At 45.4% G+C, this 16,602-nt stretch overlaps 1 protein-coding gene across 1 annotated transcript in view; it reads right to left on the bottom strand.

Moving 5' to 3' along the window:
• FBXL7 (F-box and leucine rich repeat protein 7) overlaps positions 1-1,183 on the bottom strand; it is a 409,300-nt gene extending 408,117 nt beyond the window's left edge. Inside the window, exon 1 of the mRNA XM_075540880.1 lies at positions 594-1,183. Coding sequence (XP_075396995.1) covers positions 594-630 — 37 coding nt within the window. The 5' untranslated portion in view covers positions 631-1,183. The remainder of the gene's footprint in view (positions 1-593) is intronic.
• Positions 1,184-16,602: the final 15,419 nt, after the last annotated feature.

Below are 16,602 nucleotides of genomic sequence, written 5' to 3'. Positions count from 1 at the left end.
GATGGTCCCTTTGCCCATCTTGAGCCCGGAGGGTCCGCACAAAGCCCCAGGCACCCCTTGCTTTGCGGGGCGGCGAGGTGACCATTTCCAAGAAGCTGTCAGCTTAGGGGTTAGTTAGCAAAAAAAAGGAAAAGGAACTTCTTCCAGAACTTTGGAATTTGTCTTTTTCTGACCCCCTTCCCCCTGCTTCTGCCACTAGAGTCCAGTGAGCTAGAGCACAAAGGCCTGGGAAAGTTTTCCCTACGCAATTTTTCAAAAGCGTCTTCCGCCATCTGCCAAAACACGATCCTAAACTCAGACGTCCGGGGAGGGGAAGTTCAGACAGGAGGACGCGTTCAGAAACACAGCGGAGAGGCACCGTGAGCGGTCCTAAAAGCAACCTGGGAGGTGGCTTTGAAGAGCCACTCACAGTGGGGACGCGTCCTCGGGGTCCGGACCACACGGTGCCCGCGGGGAAGGTCACCCGGGCCCGCACAGGGTGCCTTGGAGGGGTGCGCTGCAGCAGTGTGGGAGAACCATCCTCCCCTGCCCGGAGGGCGAGAGGAAGGGGGAGGGGGGCGCGATCCGGGAGGCAGGGACGGCGGCCCACTCACCCTCACTGCCGTACTGCTTGCCATTGTTCGCGCCCATCCTGTCGCCTTCATGCCCGCCGTCTCCCGGGACACTCCATCGCTGGGGCGCACAGACCGCGCGCTCCGCAGAGGAAAGGCCGCCCGACGGGACCGTTAGCGGCACATACCCCACGCTCCGGGCCGAGCTCCGGCCGGGTGGCCCTGCGCTCCGGGGAGGGGGGCGTCCAGTCGCTCCTTGGCACCCGGTTCCTCCCCTCCAGGCGGGTCCAAGGCCGACGGCGGCTAGCCTTAGAACCTGCACGCCGGGCTAGCCGGCGCACCACCGCGGAGAGCCCGCGCCCTGGGGCAGCCCCGAGGCTGGCCGCGCCGCCGCCGCCCGGTCCCCATCCGCCCGCCGGGTGTCCGAGGCAGTGGATGCAGCGCCGCAGGCGGCCCGCTCCCCGGCTCGGCGGTCTCCTCCGGGCGCCCCCGAGCGCCCGAACCTTCCCCGGGGAGGGCGCGGCGGCCACTTGTTGCGGGTGCCCGGAGCGAGCGGAGACGCGCGGCCCGGCGCGGCTCGCCCGCGGGCCGGACTTTTGTTAGCGCCAGGCGCCTCCTCTCGCCGCCCAGCGTCAATCACAGCTGGAGCCCCGGGGAGGAAGGCCGGCCCGGAGATGCGCGGCCTTTTAAAGGGGCAGCGCGCCTTTTCGGGGCGCCCCGGTGGGGGGCTACCAGGGACCCGCTTCCGGAGGAGGACCGGGCTGCTGGCGCAGCCTTACTGTCGCCCTCCCGCAGGCTTAGTGTCCAACTTGCAAAAAGAACTTCCAGGCGTCCTTTGCAATCCCTTGGTTTGCCTGCAAATCTGGCACATTTTAGGTGGGGCGGGCGCTGAAGAATCCATCAGCGTCCTTGTCTGCTTCTGTTTGACACATTTCGGGGAGGGAGGGGGACGCAGGCATTCCGCGGTGGCTGCCCAGGTTTGGGGGGCGGGAGGCGGGGCAAGAGAGAGGGGAAAACTTGAAGAAACTTTACCAGGGAGGCAGCCCAGAGCCCAAAACATTCCCCGCCCTGGCGAACGAGGTTTTCCTGGCTTGGGACTTTGGACCGCTTTGGAGCCAGGAAGTGCATTTAGCTCTCCTTGCTCATTTATTTCTATTTTTTCCCCCTTGTGCTTGGTGTTACCCTTTGTTGAGTGTATTACAACCTATACTGGAGACTTAGATGGCATTCATCCCGTCAAAAAATGACCCTTCGGTGTGCCCAGGAAGCCTGGTGGCGCGGAGGTTAAGCACTCGGCCTGTAAGCAGAAAGTCCAAGGTTGGTAATTCAGTTGACTTCGGCAAGGATTTACAGTTTAGGCAACCCCCACAGCCTACAGCTGTGGAGTGTTGTTGTTGTTGTTGTTGTTTAGGGGCAAGTGTCCCTCCACTAAAAAGGAAATTCTTTGTTTTGCTCTCTTTTCATGTAACTACCTAGACTTCTATAAGAAGCATTTTAGGAAAGACCTTGGCATTCACAGGCACCAGCTGTCTGCAGAGGAAGCAGGCACACTTTTGCCTTCGAGGCTTCAGATGATCCCAGTGGTGTTAAACTCTCTACAGAGTAGTAGATTTTCCTATAGGTGTGAAATAGAAACCAAACGCACTGACTCCTTGCAACCCTAAAAGACAGTGAGCATAGAACTGGTCCTTGTGATTTCTGAGACTGTAAACTGGGAGTGGGAAGGCTTTTTATCTGCCAAGGGTCATTTAGAAATTCATAACAACATTCACAGGCCATGGGAACATTAGCCTGCTATCTTTGGACACACACTGAATTAGCTCACCCCTAGGAGCCCCGGTGGTTATGAGTTGGGGTGCTGACTCAAGTCGGCAGTTCAAAACCACCCTCCCCACCAAGGGGAAAAGACTAGGCAGGGAGTAATATGATGGCTGCAACTGCTTCTCTTTGCTGAGGCCTGTGAAAACACTGCATGGAGTCAATTCTGACGCCTATGGATCCTATAGGACAGGCGAGAACTGTCCCTGTGACTCCGTAAAGGAGCAGAATGCCTCTCTTTCTAATTGGAACAGCTATTGGTTTTGAATTGCAAGGGTAGCAGCCCGCTGCCTAACCACTGCACACTCCTCAAGGTGTGTAATGTTAGTTCGGTGGTTCTCAACCTGGGGGTCGCAACCCGTTTGGAGGTCCAACAGCCCTTTCACAGGGGTCGCCTAAGTAAGCCCATATTGCCTATGGTCTTAGGAACCAAGACACTGCTCCACTCCTCTATCCATCTCCAGGCGGTCCGCCCACATGCAGATAGGCCCACATCCGGGTCACCACAACCTGAGGAACTGTATTAAAGGGTCACGGCCTGAGGAAGGTTGAGAACCACTGCGTTAGCTGGTGTTGATGGTTTTGCAGCCTAATACAGACAGATGTGCCCCACCCTGCTGTAAATCTTTAGGAGCTCAGGAACTGCAGACCTTGAGATTGTTAGCAGACCAATGCCTGCCTCACAGTGCCACTCTAAAAGGCTTAGGACCACATTGCAGTAACAGTGTGGAGATCCTACCTGACCTCCCCTGGCCTCGCCATTGCCAGGAGGCAAGTCAGACATGCCATCAGGCTCCATCATTCCTTCCCTTTTCCGAAGACAGCCATTCCCCCCACAGTTCTCTATGCCTAGTCTCCAAATCACTCACTGACACTGAGTCCATTCAGACTCATGGCGACCCTATAGGGCAGGGTAGAACGGACCTATGGCTTTCAGGATGATTGTAACTACTTAAGAGAGTATGCAGCCTCATCTTTCTCCTGCGGAGAAGCTGGTGATTTCAAACTGCTGACCTTGTTGTTGGCAGCCCAATGCATTACCCTTTATGCCACAGGGCTTATTTCTATGCTAGGTTCCATAATTCATTGCAATGACGGCACAGAACTCACAGATGATTATGGACACTGGTAGGTTATCACAAACCAGGATCAGTAAACAGCATGGATACAGTCATTGGTCCACAGCAACACACCTTCTCAATCAGCAGCCAGGTCTCTGTAGCCACCAGCCTCTAGGGCACTGGTTCTCTCCCTTCCTGAGGCTGCAGCCCTGTAATGTAGTTTCTCATGTTTCGGTAACCCCCAAGCATAAAATTATTTTCATTGCTATTTCAATCCTGTATTTTTTCTGCTGTTATGAATCATAATGTAAGTATCTGATATGGAGGATGAATTTTCATTGTTACAAATTGAACATAATTAAAGCATAGTGATTAATGACAAAAACAATATGTAATTATATATTGTGAAATACTTCTTTCTAATTACAAATAAATGAAATTTTGTCTTGAAGCATGGTGTAGCATGGGTAACAGTCATAATATAACAACAGTAAACTACTTTGCTACATTTTGTCACAGTATGCGTAAAAAGCCAACTTCAGTGTAGTGGTTGAGATAGCTTCTTTCTCACCAGATCATAAAGTCTCGGGGCAACCTTTGCAAGAACACGAAGAGGATCATCTTCCACAAAAAGTCTACTTCTGTATTTAGCCATGATAATCGACAAGCTGGAAAACCCTGTTTCATAAAGACAGGTTGTTGGACATGGAAGATGAAGGCACAACACAGTCTCACACAGAGCAGGATATAAATGCAAGCACTTGATCCAGAATTTTATAACTGGCATTGTAGAGAAATCAGTCTCGCTGCATTGCTGTTAATGAGTTCAATGAACTTCTCTTGTGCTGTCTCAGGAACATCTTCAACTTTGACTGTGAATGGACTTCTGGCAAGTGCAAATGGGGTGTCAGGTAGATTTGGAAAGTATGATGAAATTTTGTCTGCAAGCATGTGCAAATGTTCTTTCACAGAAATTATCATCGTAATCTTTTGTCTGGTTCAATGCCATATTCCTCAAAAAGCAGATAAGGTAAGCAACATGTAAATTTTATTTCCATCCATTGTTTTAGCCAAAGCTGAAGTTTCATTTGGAATGATTGGATCTTTTCAAACAAATCAAGACATGTTGCATTTTGTCCTTACAGTGATAAATTTAACTCATTCAAGATGGCAACCAACTAAGCTATTTTCAGCAGTTCACTTTTATCACTGAAAAGTGCTTCGAACAGTGGTCTTATTTTCTGAATAAAACAAGTTTGGAGTTCATCACGAAGCTCAAAGCCATGTATTAAAACTTTTCCTCTCGACAACCATCTCACTTCAGCGTGAAATAGCAGAGCATTATACTGCACATCCAACTCATTGCACGGTTGCGAAAACGGCCGACGGTTTAAAGTGCTCGTCTTTACAAAATTAACAGAACATATGATGCTTTTCATTACTTCTTAGAACTCTTGTGGCAGCATCTTTGTTGCTAATGTTTACCAATGAATCATGCAGTGGGTTCTGATGACTTGTGGTGACTCTTTTAGTATCAAACATTGAAATCCAGTTGACATACTAGCATAGTTGGAGCATCATCTGTGTAAACACCACAAACCTGTTCCCAAGAGATCTTGTGTTCTTTCAGAAATGAACCAACTGTGTCAAATACACCACGTGCAGTAGTTGAAGTTTCAAGGTTTCCAAAAAAGAAACTCATCTTTAAAGTTGCCATCATTAATTTTCCTCATGAAAACCAGTAACTGTGAACAGTTTTCAACGTCTGTAGTTTCATCAAGCTGGATGCTCAATATTAGAAATGGAGCAGATTTAATTTCCTGGATTACCTGATCAAGATTATCAGCAGACATGTCATCTATTCTTTTGCAGACAGTGTCGTTAGATAAGGAAATTGCATTCAATTTCAAAACAAATTCATCTCTGATCATAATTCAAACAATGTCTTTGGCTGCTGACAACAGTAAATCCTCAGCAATGGTGTGATGTTTCAGAGCTCTGACGATTCTGAGTGCCACCAAATATGAAGCTTCGATGGCTGCTACGTTTTGTTTGTGGTACTAGCCACCAGTGTCAAGTCTGACTTTCTTCAGTCCATCAGCTTTGCTTCTAAAATATTTGCCAGCAAAGCTTAGCTGCTTTCTATCAAAATGCCGTTTTAGTCTGTTTGGCTTCATAGATTCGGCTGATAGAACTTCACAACAAGTAACACATTGCGATTTCTCAATTCCTGCTGTAATTATTGAGGTAAAACCATACTGTAAAAAATCCTCACTATATTTTATTTTCTTAACATTCTTTTCTACACGACCCATTGTCATGGGATGGTTTGCTAATGAAAATAACATATAACAATAGCTTCAATAATTCACAAGATGATAAATGACATAGTTCGGTCAATACGGTTCATTAAAGTTTCCTATGATTTGCCATTGGTTGTTTTTTTTTTTTTTACATACTTGTTACTATCACAAGGGGTCAGTATTCACATCAACCACAGATGAATATAAAAAGACCGATCAGCATCCAGATTAAGTTCCCATAGTACAGATATTTTTGCAGTCGTTGATGATTGCACAGTACATGATTTTACATTTACCCAGTAATCATAATGCATGATGTGTCCCTTGACCTCCAATACTGCTGCTTTCAACACAGCAGCTGCTTTTAACAGAGTAACTGCTTTCAATACAGCAACTGCTTTCTACACAGTAGCTGCTCTCTACACATGTGACTGCTCCACATAAGTATGTTATGGCGTCAACCCTGTCACATGCACCTATATTTGTACAGGGTGTATGTGATGGGGTTGGCACGATGATGTCATCACACGGGGTACTCATATGTGGGTGTATCTTCAAGTGGATGGACCTACCCGGACATGGATAGAGGAGTGGTATCTTGGTTCCTAAGACCATCAGAAACATGTGTTTTCCAATGGTCATCGGCGACCCCTGTGAAAGTGTCATCTGACCCCTAAAGGGGTCGTGATCCACAGATTGAGAACTGCTGCTCTAGGGCACATGATCCCGTGGGCTCTGTCTCCTTGGGGGCAAGAAGTCAACCCGCTGTTCTGCCTCAGTCTCCTATTCTAAGTGCTTCTCCTCTGTTCTGTCTCATGATCTTCTTGTCTCAGCCTCTGGTCTTTCCCTGACTCCCCTGCTCTATCCCATGGTCTCTGTGCTGCAGCCTCTAGAGCCTCTGGCCACAGCCTCCCCACACCAGACAAAGAGCTCAAATGTGCTTTTCTTCTAGTGGTCCTGGCGTTTCTCTGTGGGTCTGAGATGGCTCTCATACACAGACAAATGGCTTTGACGGAAGTGTCAGTTTTGTCTCTCCCTCCCTCCCCAGGAAATAAAGTGTGTGGTTGGGTCCATACTAGTGGTGGGATTCAGCAGGTTCTCACTAGGATAGCAGAACTGGCACCAAATTTGTCAAGTTTGGGGAACCTATTGTTAAAATGGCATTGGTAATCAGGGTTCTATTTAAGGTGGGTGACTGGGCAGCCAACTAGTGTGAAAATCACAAATTTATATTCTTTACAGTTTTTTATTTTTATTTTTTTTAATTAAGAGCTCACTTGATGCAGGGCTCTTACACGTCTTATAACAATCCATATGTCAATTGTATCAAGCCTATTTCTCTCCTTACACTTTTAAAATGCTCATCTGCACAACAGCAAATTCTAAGCACCCTTAGTAATGTTCATTTGTCCATAGGCATAAATATTAGGCAGAACTATGCAATATTTACTCATTTCCTAAAACTCATTATATGTTTGGGGAGATACTACATTTTTATTCCCTTGCATTTGTTAATTTAGTAAACAAACATACAATGTCAAGAGGAAAAAAAATGCAAAACAATCATAGGCCAACACACTGTCATCCAGTTCAGCATTGTGTTACACCCCAAATTCCCGCAAGACATTATGGGTGAATTATGCAACTCCTGAAAGTATTCAAAGAGATAAAAAATATTGTCCAATTGCTGAAAATTCATCAGAAGTAGAAAGGGTTTTTGCAAAAATGAACCTAATATTCTGAGATGGGAAATCAAAAAAGATAAGTCTCTTGTTTCTGATATATCAAACACAATGACTATTGTCTAGTTGGCATTCCTCTTAGGGAATGGGATCCTACTCTGGCAATGAAAAGATGGGTAAGGATTACTCTCACAGCCGACAGATACATGTGAAAAATATTGCCAGTTTTGGGGGTTTGCTGTAATTAGCCTCTCCCATGTCATGATTCTGGTGGCCATGGGCTAGGGAAACTCAAGTTCTACCTCCCCTGGTAATAAGGAAGTACACACGTTACCCTGCTTGAGTGGTGACAGAGGAGGCTGAGTGGAGAGTCGATCTTTCGTTATCGCCCCATATACAATAAGGTCACTGCTATGGTGGTGCTGGGGAAGAATAGTCAAAGGACCATGGACTGCTAAAAGGACAATCAATCTGTATGGAATCAGTACAGCCAGAAAGCTTCTTAGAAGCAAGGATGGCAAGACTTTGTCATACTTAACTTGGACCTATTAGCAAGACACAATGTGGTGCATAAGGTCATTATGGGTCTGAAGTGAATCAATGGCACCCAACAACAACACCAACAACATTGTAGTGTCCCAGAAACTACGTATGAGGTTTTTAGGAGTTGAAAGGACTCACGTGGCAATGGGCTTACTGCAGTGTCTATGACGAACATGTGGGATCCAGAACTCCCACCCCTGCCCAGCAGTTAAGTCAAAGGAAGCTGGGTTAGGAACCTAGACTTCTTCCTTCACCTGGCAAAAATAAGCTAATGCCCTCCCTGCCCCTGCTCGAGTGGTGTTTAGGGAACAGTCTCAACAGAAGGATTAAATATAATGTCAGAACATTATACACAAATGTTCAGGTTGCAATAAAAAAGCAAACAAACAAAACATACTCTCCAAACCAGAAAACCTGAAAGAACTCAAACTGAAGGAAAAAGCAAACAAACAAAGGTTACCCACAATGTCCAAACCAAGATGACAGGGGTGTTAGGGTTATCTGACAGATTTTACAGCAGCTGAAATTTCAAAACTACTTTAATAAGCAGTTTTAAACACCCTTGAAAACAAATGGGGGGTAGGAGATGGGAGTGGGGGGCAGGAATAGAAAACCTAAGCAAAGAAGTAGGCGACATGGAAAAGAATCAGATGGAAATGTGTGAACTAAAACAGAAAGTTCAGTGGACAGAACAGAAGGGACAGAAGAAACATTCAGTGATGCAAAAAAAAATAGAACAGTACACACCAGCTGATTTGAACAAGGAGGAGAAAGTAGACTCAAATGGAAGCACAGGGCAATGAAACAAAACAACAAAAGGAGGCTGGGGGAAGTGTTATGGTGCTTGCATAGAATATCTCACCTTTGTGCCATCAGAATCCTTGAAAGAGTTGAGAATGATATGATCACTGAAGACAAAGTGGGTGCATAAGCAAATGCGATGAAGAAAGTTGATGGTGCCCAGCTATCAAAAGATATAGTGTCTGGGATCTTAAAGGCTTGAAGATAAACAAGCAGCCATCTAGCTCAGAAGCAACAAAGTCCACATGGAAGAAGTACACCAGCCTGTGTGATCATGAGGTGTCGAAGGGATCAGGTATCAGGCATCAAAGACCCAGAACAAAATAACATGTCATTGTAAATGAGGGTGAGTGCAGAGTGGAGACTCAAAGACCATCTGTAGGCAACTGGACACCCCCTTACTGAAGGGTTGTGGGAGGAGATGAGCCAGTCAGGGTGCAGGGTAGCAACAATGAAACATATAACTTTCCTCTAGCTCCTAAATGCTTCCACCCCCCACTATCATGATCCCAATTCTACTTTACAAATCTGGCTAGACCAGAGGATTTACACTGGTACAGATAACAACTGGAAACACAGGGAATCCAGGATAGATGACCCCTTCAGGACCAGTGGTGAGAGTGACGATACCTGGGGGGTGGAGGGAAGGCGGAGTAAAAAGGGGGAACTGATTACAAGGATCTATATATAACCTCCTCCCTGGAGGACAGACAACAGAAAAGTAGGTGAAGGGAGACGTCAATCAGTGTAAGATATGACAAAATAATAATAATTAATAAACTATCAAGGGTCCATAAGGGAGGAGGAGTGGGGAGGGGCAAGGGAGGGGGAAAATGAGGAGTTGATATTAAGGGCTCAAGTAAAAAGCAAATATTTTGAGACTGATGATGACAGCACATGTACAAATGTGCTTGACACAACGGATGGATGTATGGATTGTGATAAGACTTGTATGAGCCCCCAATAAAATGATTTTTTAATGAGTTGAGAATGAGGGTGGAGCTTAGGAAATGTTTGAAGGAAACTTTCCAGATGGCAAGATGATAGCCCTGAGTAACAGATCCATGGCCAAGGAAGGTAAAGGAAGGAATCAGGTTCCGGAAGAAAATGGGTGTGGCTAGAGAAGGGCAAAAGCAGGGGTCCCGGTGATGATGGAAAGTTCGGTCTATGAACTGGATCCATAGGATACTTAGTTCTGGGGTTTGCAAGATGCTACCACTGGGAGACATGGGTTGAAGGCACCCGGAATCCTTCTGTGTTATTTCCCACCATTTACACGTCTGCCTACAATTCTCTCCCAAACAAGTTGAATTACAGGTGGTTGGGGGCTGAGGATCCATTCTCTCACAACTAAAACGATTTCTACACACTCTTTCAGAACAATCACTTACAAGGCCTCTCATTTCCTCTTCACGCACTCATTCACCTGGGAAAGCCAAGGGCTTAACGGGAACTGATTTCTCAGTGTTAATCAGATTTCCATCTGGATGCATTCAGCTCGGAGTGACTTCGCCTCAGTCGGCAGCCTACAAACACTCAAGGCCCCAAACCTGGAGCCTTGGGTTCTCAGAATTAACAGACTCCAGGGATGGAAGGAACTGGCCAATGGTTAACGCAACCCAAATGGACAAAGCTTTCCAATTGCATCCATTTCCATTTCCCAGGGGCGAGCTCAGTACCCTCCAGCTACTTTCATACATATGTCAGCACTCTAATCAGTAGTAATATGTTCCCTTGCAGTAGCCATTTGTTGTCAGCTTATTTAATTCAAAAGTCAGGTGGATTGCTAACACATTAGCCCCGTCCCTCCCTTGTTCTCAGGGCGGAGCCACCAAGGATCAGGGAAATCCTCTGCTCTTTGTGCCATTGATGGACAGGCTGCCAGAGGCATTAATGAGGCCACAGAGCAATCCCGGGAAACCCATTGGCGGTTCTAGCTTGCATCTGGTTGGTTGGCTGCTGGGGCCGCCAAAGAGCACATCTTTAACCACAAACTTCCCTGGGGCAACTGTGGACAAACTAACTCTCCCAAGAAACTCATTTAGGGAAACGTCCAAAGCTAGAATCCCTGATTTAAAAACAGACAAACAAACAAAAAAAGTACTGAAAATGATGAAATGAACCATTAGTTTCTAAGAGGAGAAAGAAATGAAGCAAAGCACTCAATGTTAGGAGGCCTGCTTCTAGTTTGGTCCATTGGTGTTGACTCTTTGCCCGTCTCAGTGCACTTGCTTGCCTTCAAAAGTCTGAGTGGTCTGCATATCTTGATTTTCAAAATTCAGAATATGCTTCCATTTATGGATTGTATTCCTGTAATACTGGAAACTTGGACTTCAGCTTTTGGTTTAAACGTACATATTCCCCCAAAGAAGAAATATGGCTGTTTTTCAAATGTGCCCTTGAGTCGATGAAGACTCACAGCAACCCTGTGTGAGAGGGCAAAACCAGGAGAAATGTCTCCTTGGGTTTCCTCCGCTGTAATCAAATGACAAGCTGTATTGGGCAAGTCTGAACTAAATAACCTCTGGTTCATCTGCATGTCGAAGATGGACAATGAATAAGGAAGACCAGAGAATTGGTGCATTTGAAGTATGGTGTGAGCAAAAATTTTTACATCCTTCATAGGCACCCGGAACAAATCTGTGTTGGAGGAATGACAGCCTTAGAAGCAAGGATGATGAGACTCGGTCTCATGTACTGTGGACACATTATCAGGAAAGACTAGGTGCTGGAAAAGAACATTGTGCTTGGTAAAGTGGAAGGGCAGAGAAAATGAGGAAGACTCTCCAGCATGTGGACCGAGACGGTAGCAGCAACAATGGGTCCACACATCACCACCATGGTGAGGATGGCGCAGTGTTTTCTTCCATTGTACATAGGGTCACTATGAATTGGAATCAACTCGACATCACCTAACCACAGTCATCTTTACAAAAGCAGTTCACCAGGTCTTTCCTCTGGTGGATCAGCTTGTGGGCCCAGACCTTGGACCTTCTGGATAGTAGCAGAGCACTTGAACTCTGTGCCACCAGGTTTATGGTCAAAATGTAGGTAGGCTCTTGGTAAAACAAATTATTTGGAATATGAGGGCGATGTGGCGGTAGCACCTGTCACCCCATTGATTGCCAAGGTTAATTCGGCTGATGTGGATGGCCAGGTGGGTAGACCCTTCTTCCCTGACTTCCCTCCCAAAGCTGAGAGTTCTTTGTAGACGATGACCTTCCCCAAGAGAGGAGGACCATTCTTCCGTCAAGGTATTTGAGAAGCTTCACTCCCCTGTGAAACCCTCCAAACAAGCTCTCGAATTATTTGTATCGGCTAAAGATTAAAGATGTGAAAAATATAAGAGTATAAATGACTGTTATCCACCTCCTGGAACATTGAGTATATTATTTGTTAATTATAAACCCAAAATACCCATTTCGATCAAATGAAATTCATAGGTTAGCAATGGATTTGGTGTGTGTGTATGTATGTGTGTGTGTGTGTGTGTGTGCTTGTCTTAATTTTATTTTACTATTTCCTTTGTGGTCTGTATGTTGTCTCATTTGATGCTCACAGCTGTATCAGGCAGGCCCTCCAGCCTCAACTTCCTTCCTGTGGACACTGAGACTCAGAGAAGTTGAGTAACGCCTACAATGATGGCCAGCAATACTGTAACCAAGGTCTGTCTGTAAGCTTCTAATCGTTTTTACTGCCTCACACCACAATATCATGCAGGGCATATGCTACTCTTACCCTTGGTAAGGGACCAAGGCTAGCTTTCTGAGAAGATAGTGTGTTGTTGCTGTTGTTGTTGTTTTCAGGTGCCATTGAGAGGGCTCCGAGACATAGTGACCCCATGCACAACAGAACCAAACACTGCCCAGCCCTGTGTCATCCTCACAATTGTTCCTATGCCTGAGCCCATGGTTGAAGCCACTGTGACGATCCATCTCATTGAAGGACTTCCTCTCTTCCTCTGTCCCTCCACTTTGCCAAGTCCATCTCAGGGACTGATTTCTCCCGATAAAATGTCCAAAGTATATAAACAAAGTCGTTCCATCCTTGCCTCTAAGGAGCACTCTGACCATACTTCTTATGAGACAGATCAGTTTGTCCTCTTAGCAGTCCATGGCACTTTCAATATTCTTCTCCAGCACCACAATTCAAATGCATTGGTTTTTGTTCAGCCTTCCTTACTCAATATCCAGCTTTCACATGCATGTGAGGCAGTTGAAAATACCACGGCTTGAGTCAGGCACATCTCAGTCCTCAAAGTAACATTCATGTTCTTCAACACTCAAAAAGAGGTCTTGTGCATTTTCAGCTGAAGATAGTATAGGTTTAGTTTAATAAGGACTATGATGTCACAGTGGTTAAGCACTCAGCTGCCAGCTTAGAGATCAGTGGTTCAATCCTACCAACAAATCAATGGGGAGAAAGATATGACTATTTGCTACAAGAAAGATGAGGTGCTTGGAAACCCGAGGGCACTTCCTCTCCGTCCTACAGAATCACCTTCAAGTGGAAAATCATCTTGAGGACAGCAGCTTTGTTTTCAAAACCTCACTTGTTCCTTGTGAAACAGTCCAATCACCTCAGAACTAATATTCGTTATATAACATGAGCCTGTGCTTATGACTGAGCTCCACACAAGCCACAAATGAGTGACTTCCGTCGTTTGAATCAGTATAAAATAATGGATAATATAATAGGATAGATACTTTACATAGGACTCTTGGAACGTGTCTTTCTCAAATCTTGGCAAACAAACTCATCCTTTACCCTAATTCAAAATGGTATTTATAATACTCACACATCCGGACAAACAAGGGCAAGTCATCATTGTTCCTACATTTTACATAGCGTTATTAAATTCCACAGTCCTTCACTGGACAAGTATGCTGGATTAGGGAGTGAGCCAGCCAAGGCTCAGAGTAGGCAAAACCAACATCATAAAGTTCACTTTCCTATAACAGAAATATCAGAGGTGAAACTTTTCAGAAACAATAAGTAGTTCTCTCACAACACAGGAGTCTAGAAGTTCAAATGCAGGGCAGACTTCCTCTATGGGCCCTGAAGGAGGGTTCTTGTATCCTTTCAACATTGGTGGATCAACATTCCTTGGACATCACTGAGTGCCTTGGCTAGGAGGCAAGTGCAGACAGCCGGGGTCCATCCAGTGGATGCTCTGTGCTCCCGGCTCTTCTTTCATGGCAATGGCGCGGTCCCTTCATTCCCTACTCACCTCTCTCCCCTTTTATCTAATGTAAGATAAAAGGCGATGCAGGCCACACCCCAGGGAAACATCCCTTACATAGGCGCAGTATGGTGACCTGAGTGAGGAGGTTGCAGACTACCCTAATTTCCTTATAAGTGATTTGCTAATAAATCAGATCATATTGTGGAGGATGATTACATTGTTATAAGAATGCCAAACTTGGGAATTATGATCTAGCCAAGTGGAAACTTCTTTGGTAGGGGGGAAACAGGCAACCCGAAAAGATGTACTTAATTCAGAAAATGATACGTTCCATCTAGAGTCCCAGCATGTTCTTGTCCCTAGGTACCCTTGAGACGATAGCCCCATAGGCTTATGAAGATTGGCCAATGGATGAGGAAGACTGCGGGAGAATTGGTAGATTTGAATTATGGTGTTGGTGAATAATACTGACTGTGAACTGCCAGAAGAACAAACAAATCTCTCCTGGAAGAAGTATAGCCATAATATACCTTAGAAGTGAGACTGGTTAGATTTCACCTCACGTACCTTATCAATACATATCAGACATGCCTCCTGGCACTTTACAAGAGAAAGTCGTCCCTGAAAAAGGACATTGTGCTTGGTGTGCTTCTATAGAAAAGCAAAGCCAGTGACACTTATATGTGTTGTCTATAGAAAGGGTATATCAATGACATGGCTTACATGGTTGTAGAACTAGGTACGTCCAGTCCGGTTCAAGTCAAGTTTCTTATGACTCATGGAAGCTGATGAGCAGAAAGCAAGATGAGGAAACAGAGACAGCGGGGGCACAGGCTGGTGGATGCAGAGATCCAATGTTGACTGACTGAATCCACCCTTGGTAGTCCACTGACGGCTCCTGGAATCTGCCGGTGATGCCACAGAAGACTGAAGACGCAGACACAGGATCCAGCTCTGGCAGAAGGTGGAGGGCCAGAGAGTCTTCAACTCTGCTTGGTCTCTCTCTGTTATACAAAAAGGCTTATGATACCAAGAAGGTGTCATGACCCTTAGCCAGGAGTGTCTAGTTGATGTAATCCCTAACTATCACACTTGGTAAAATAGAAGGGCATCAAAACAGGAAAACCATCAAGGAGATGGATAAGCCCGGTGGCTACGACAATGGGCTCAAGCGTAACAATGACTGTGAAGGTGGTACAGGACCAAGCAGTGTTTCATTCTATTGAACATGGGTGAACTATGAGTCCGAACCAATTCTGCAGCAAGTCACAACAAGGACTCATGACAGAGGGAAGGGAGAATAAGTAGAGACAGACTCCCCTTTCCTGCAGCCAGCATGAACAGAACGCTGTGATGAAAAGAAAATCTAGAGCTGAATTAGAGAAGTTGCAAAGGCCAGATTGCATCGGCTTGTGTGAGCATGATACTCATTTTAATTGTAATGCACCTCAAGAGGAATTTTGATAGGAAAATGTTTGATGTGTTTGGTATTCAAAAAGGTCACCTTGCTTTGGTGTGAAGAACTGGGTGGGCTCCTGGAAGCCCAGAGGTGACGAATCCTCCATCGCAGGTAGGTGAGAGAAATGAACATAAGTGATGTATCAAGGGAGAAGGTAAGAAATGGTTAGATTCAAGGCTGGCGGTGGAGATGAAGCTAAGACAACTCTCCTGATTGTGAGTTTCATGTGCAATTAAGAAGAATCAGACTATGTCTAGTCTTTCACTTGAGCAGCATGGTGGAGTGTACTTGGGGAAGACAAGACAGAAGAAGACTCAGACTGGCTGCTTGGGAGGAGATTTCTGTACGCAAAATTCCCTTTGGGTGCATTAAACTTGAGAGAATGATTAGACGAACAAGCAGAGCTGTGAAGTTGGCATTTGAGCTAATGGGTTAGCATCAGGGGAGAGAATATTGCTAGAAAGGCCATGTTTGGAGTCTTGAATGTTTAGAAAATATTTAATGCTATGGGTCTGGCATGAGATTAGTTACGAGAATGCAGATATTGAAGTAAGCCAAGGACAGACCCCTGAGATGCATGTGTCAATATTTAGCCATCTCAAGTAGGACAATCAAGACACAAACAAATACAAATTTACTTGTTTCTATTTAGCTATTTGGACTCATCCCAAACACATACAAGAAGTAACTCATATGGGAGATTGAAAAGGAGTTCATGATCAGTCAGGATGAAAACACAGGAGAACGGAGGGTTAGAAAATCTAAGAGAATGGCGTATCAAGGAGAGGAAATCGCCTCTTCTGTTCAATGCTTCTTATGCCACGATTTCCATGAGCAGAGCATTGAATTTGGCAAGAGATGGTTGTGGTGGGCTCTTAGGGGCTCTGTGTAAAGCCATGCCACTGGATTAGTGGGAAAATGCCTGAAATGTATTAAAGAGATATAGGGAACACTCTGGTCATAACAAATTTTGTTGTTATCTGGAACAGTGGCATGGAAAAGTAGCTAGAGAGAAATATGGGTCAAGTGAAGGTTGTTATTGTGTGAATGGATTCTGATAGATGATATTTGTTCATGGATTGGAATAATCTCGTAGAAAATGAGCAAACAGTAAAATTAAAACAAAATATTTGCACTGGAGAGAGAGAGAGATTGGAACCTAGAGCAGAATAGAAGTAGCTAGCCTTGCCTGGAGGAGA

This window comes from Tenrec ecaudatus, chromosome 2 (assembly GCF_050624435.1).
Source record: "Tenrec ecaudatus isolate mTenEca1 chromosome 2, mTenEca1.hap1, whole genome shotgun sequence".
Taxonomy (NCBI): domain Eukaryota; kingdom Metazoa; phylum Chordata; class Mammalia; order Afrosoricida; family Tenrecidae; genus Tenrec; species Tenrec ecaudatus.
Note: the sequence above shows the minus strand (reverse complement) of the source record. Positions and strands in the feature narration are given on the sequence as shown.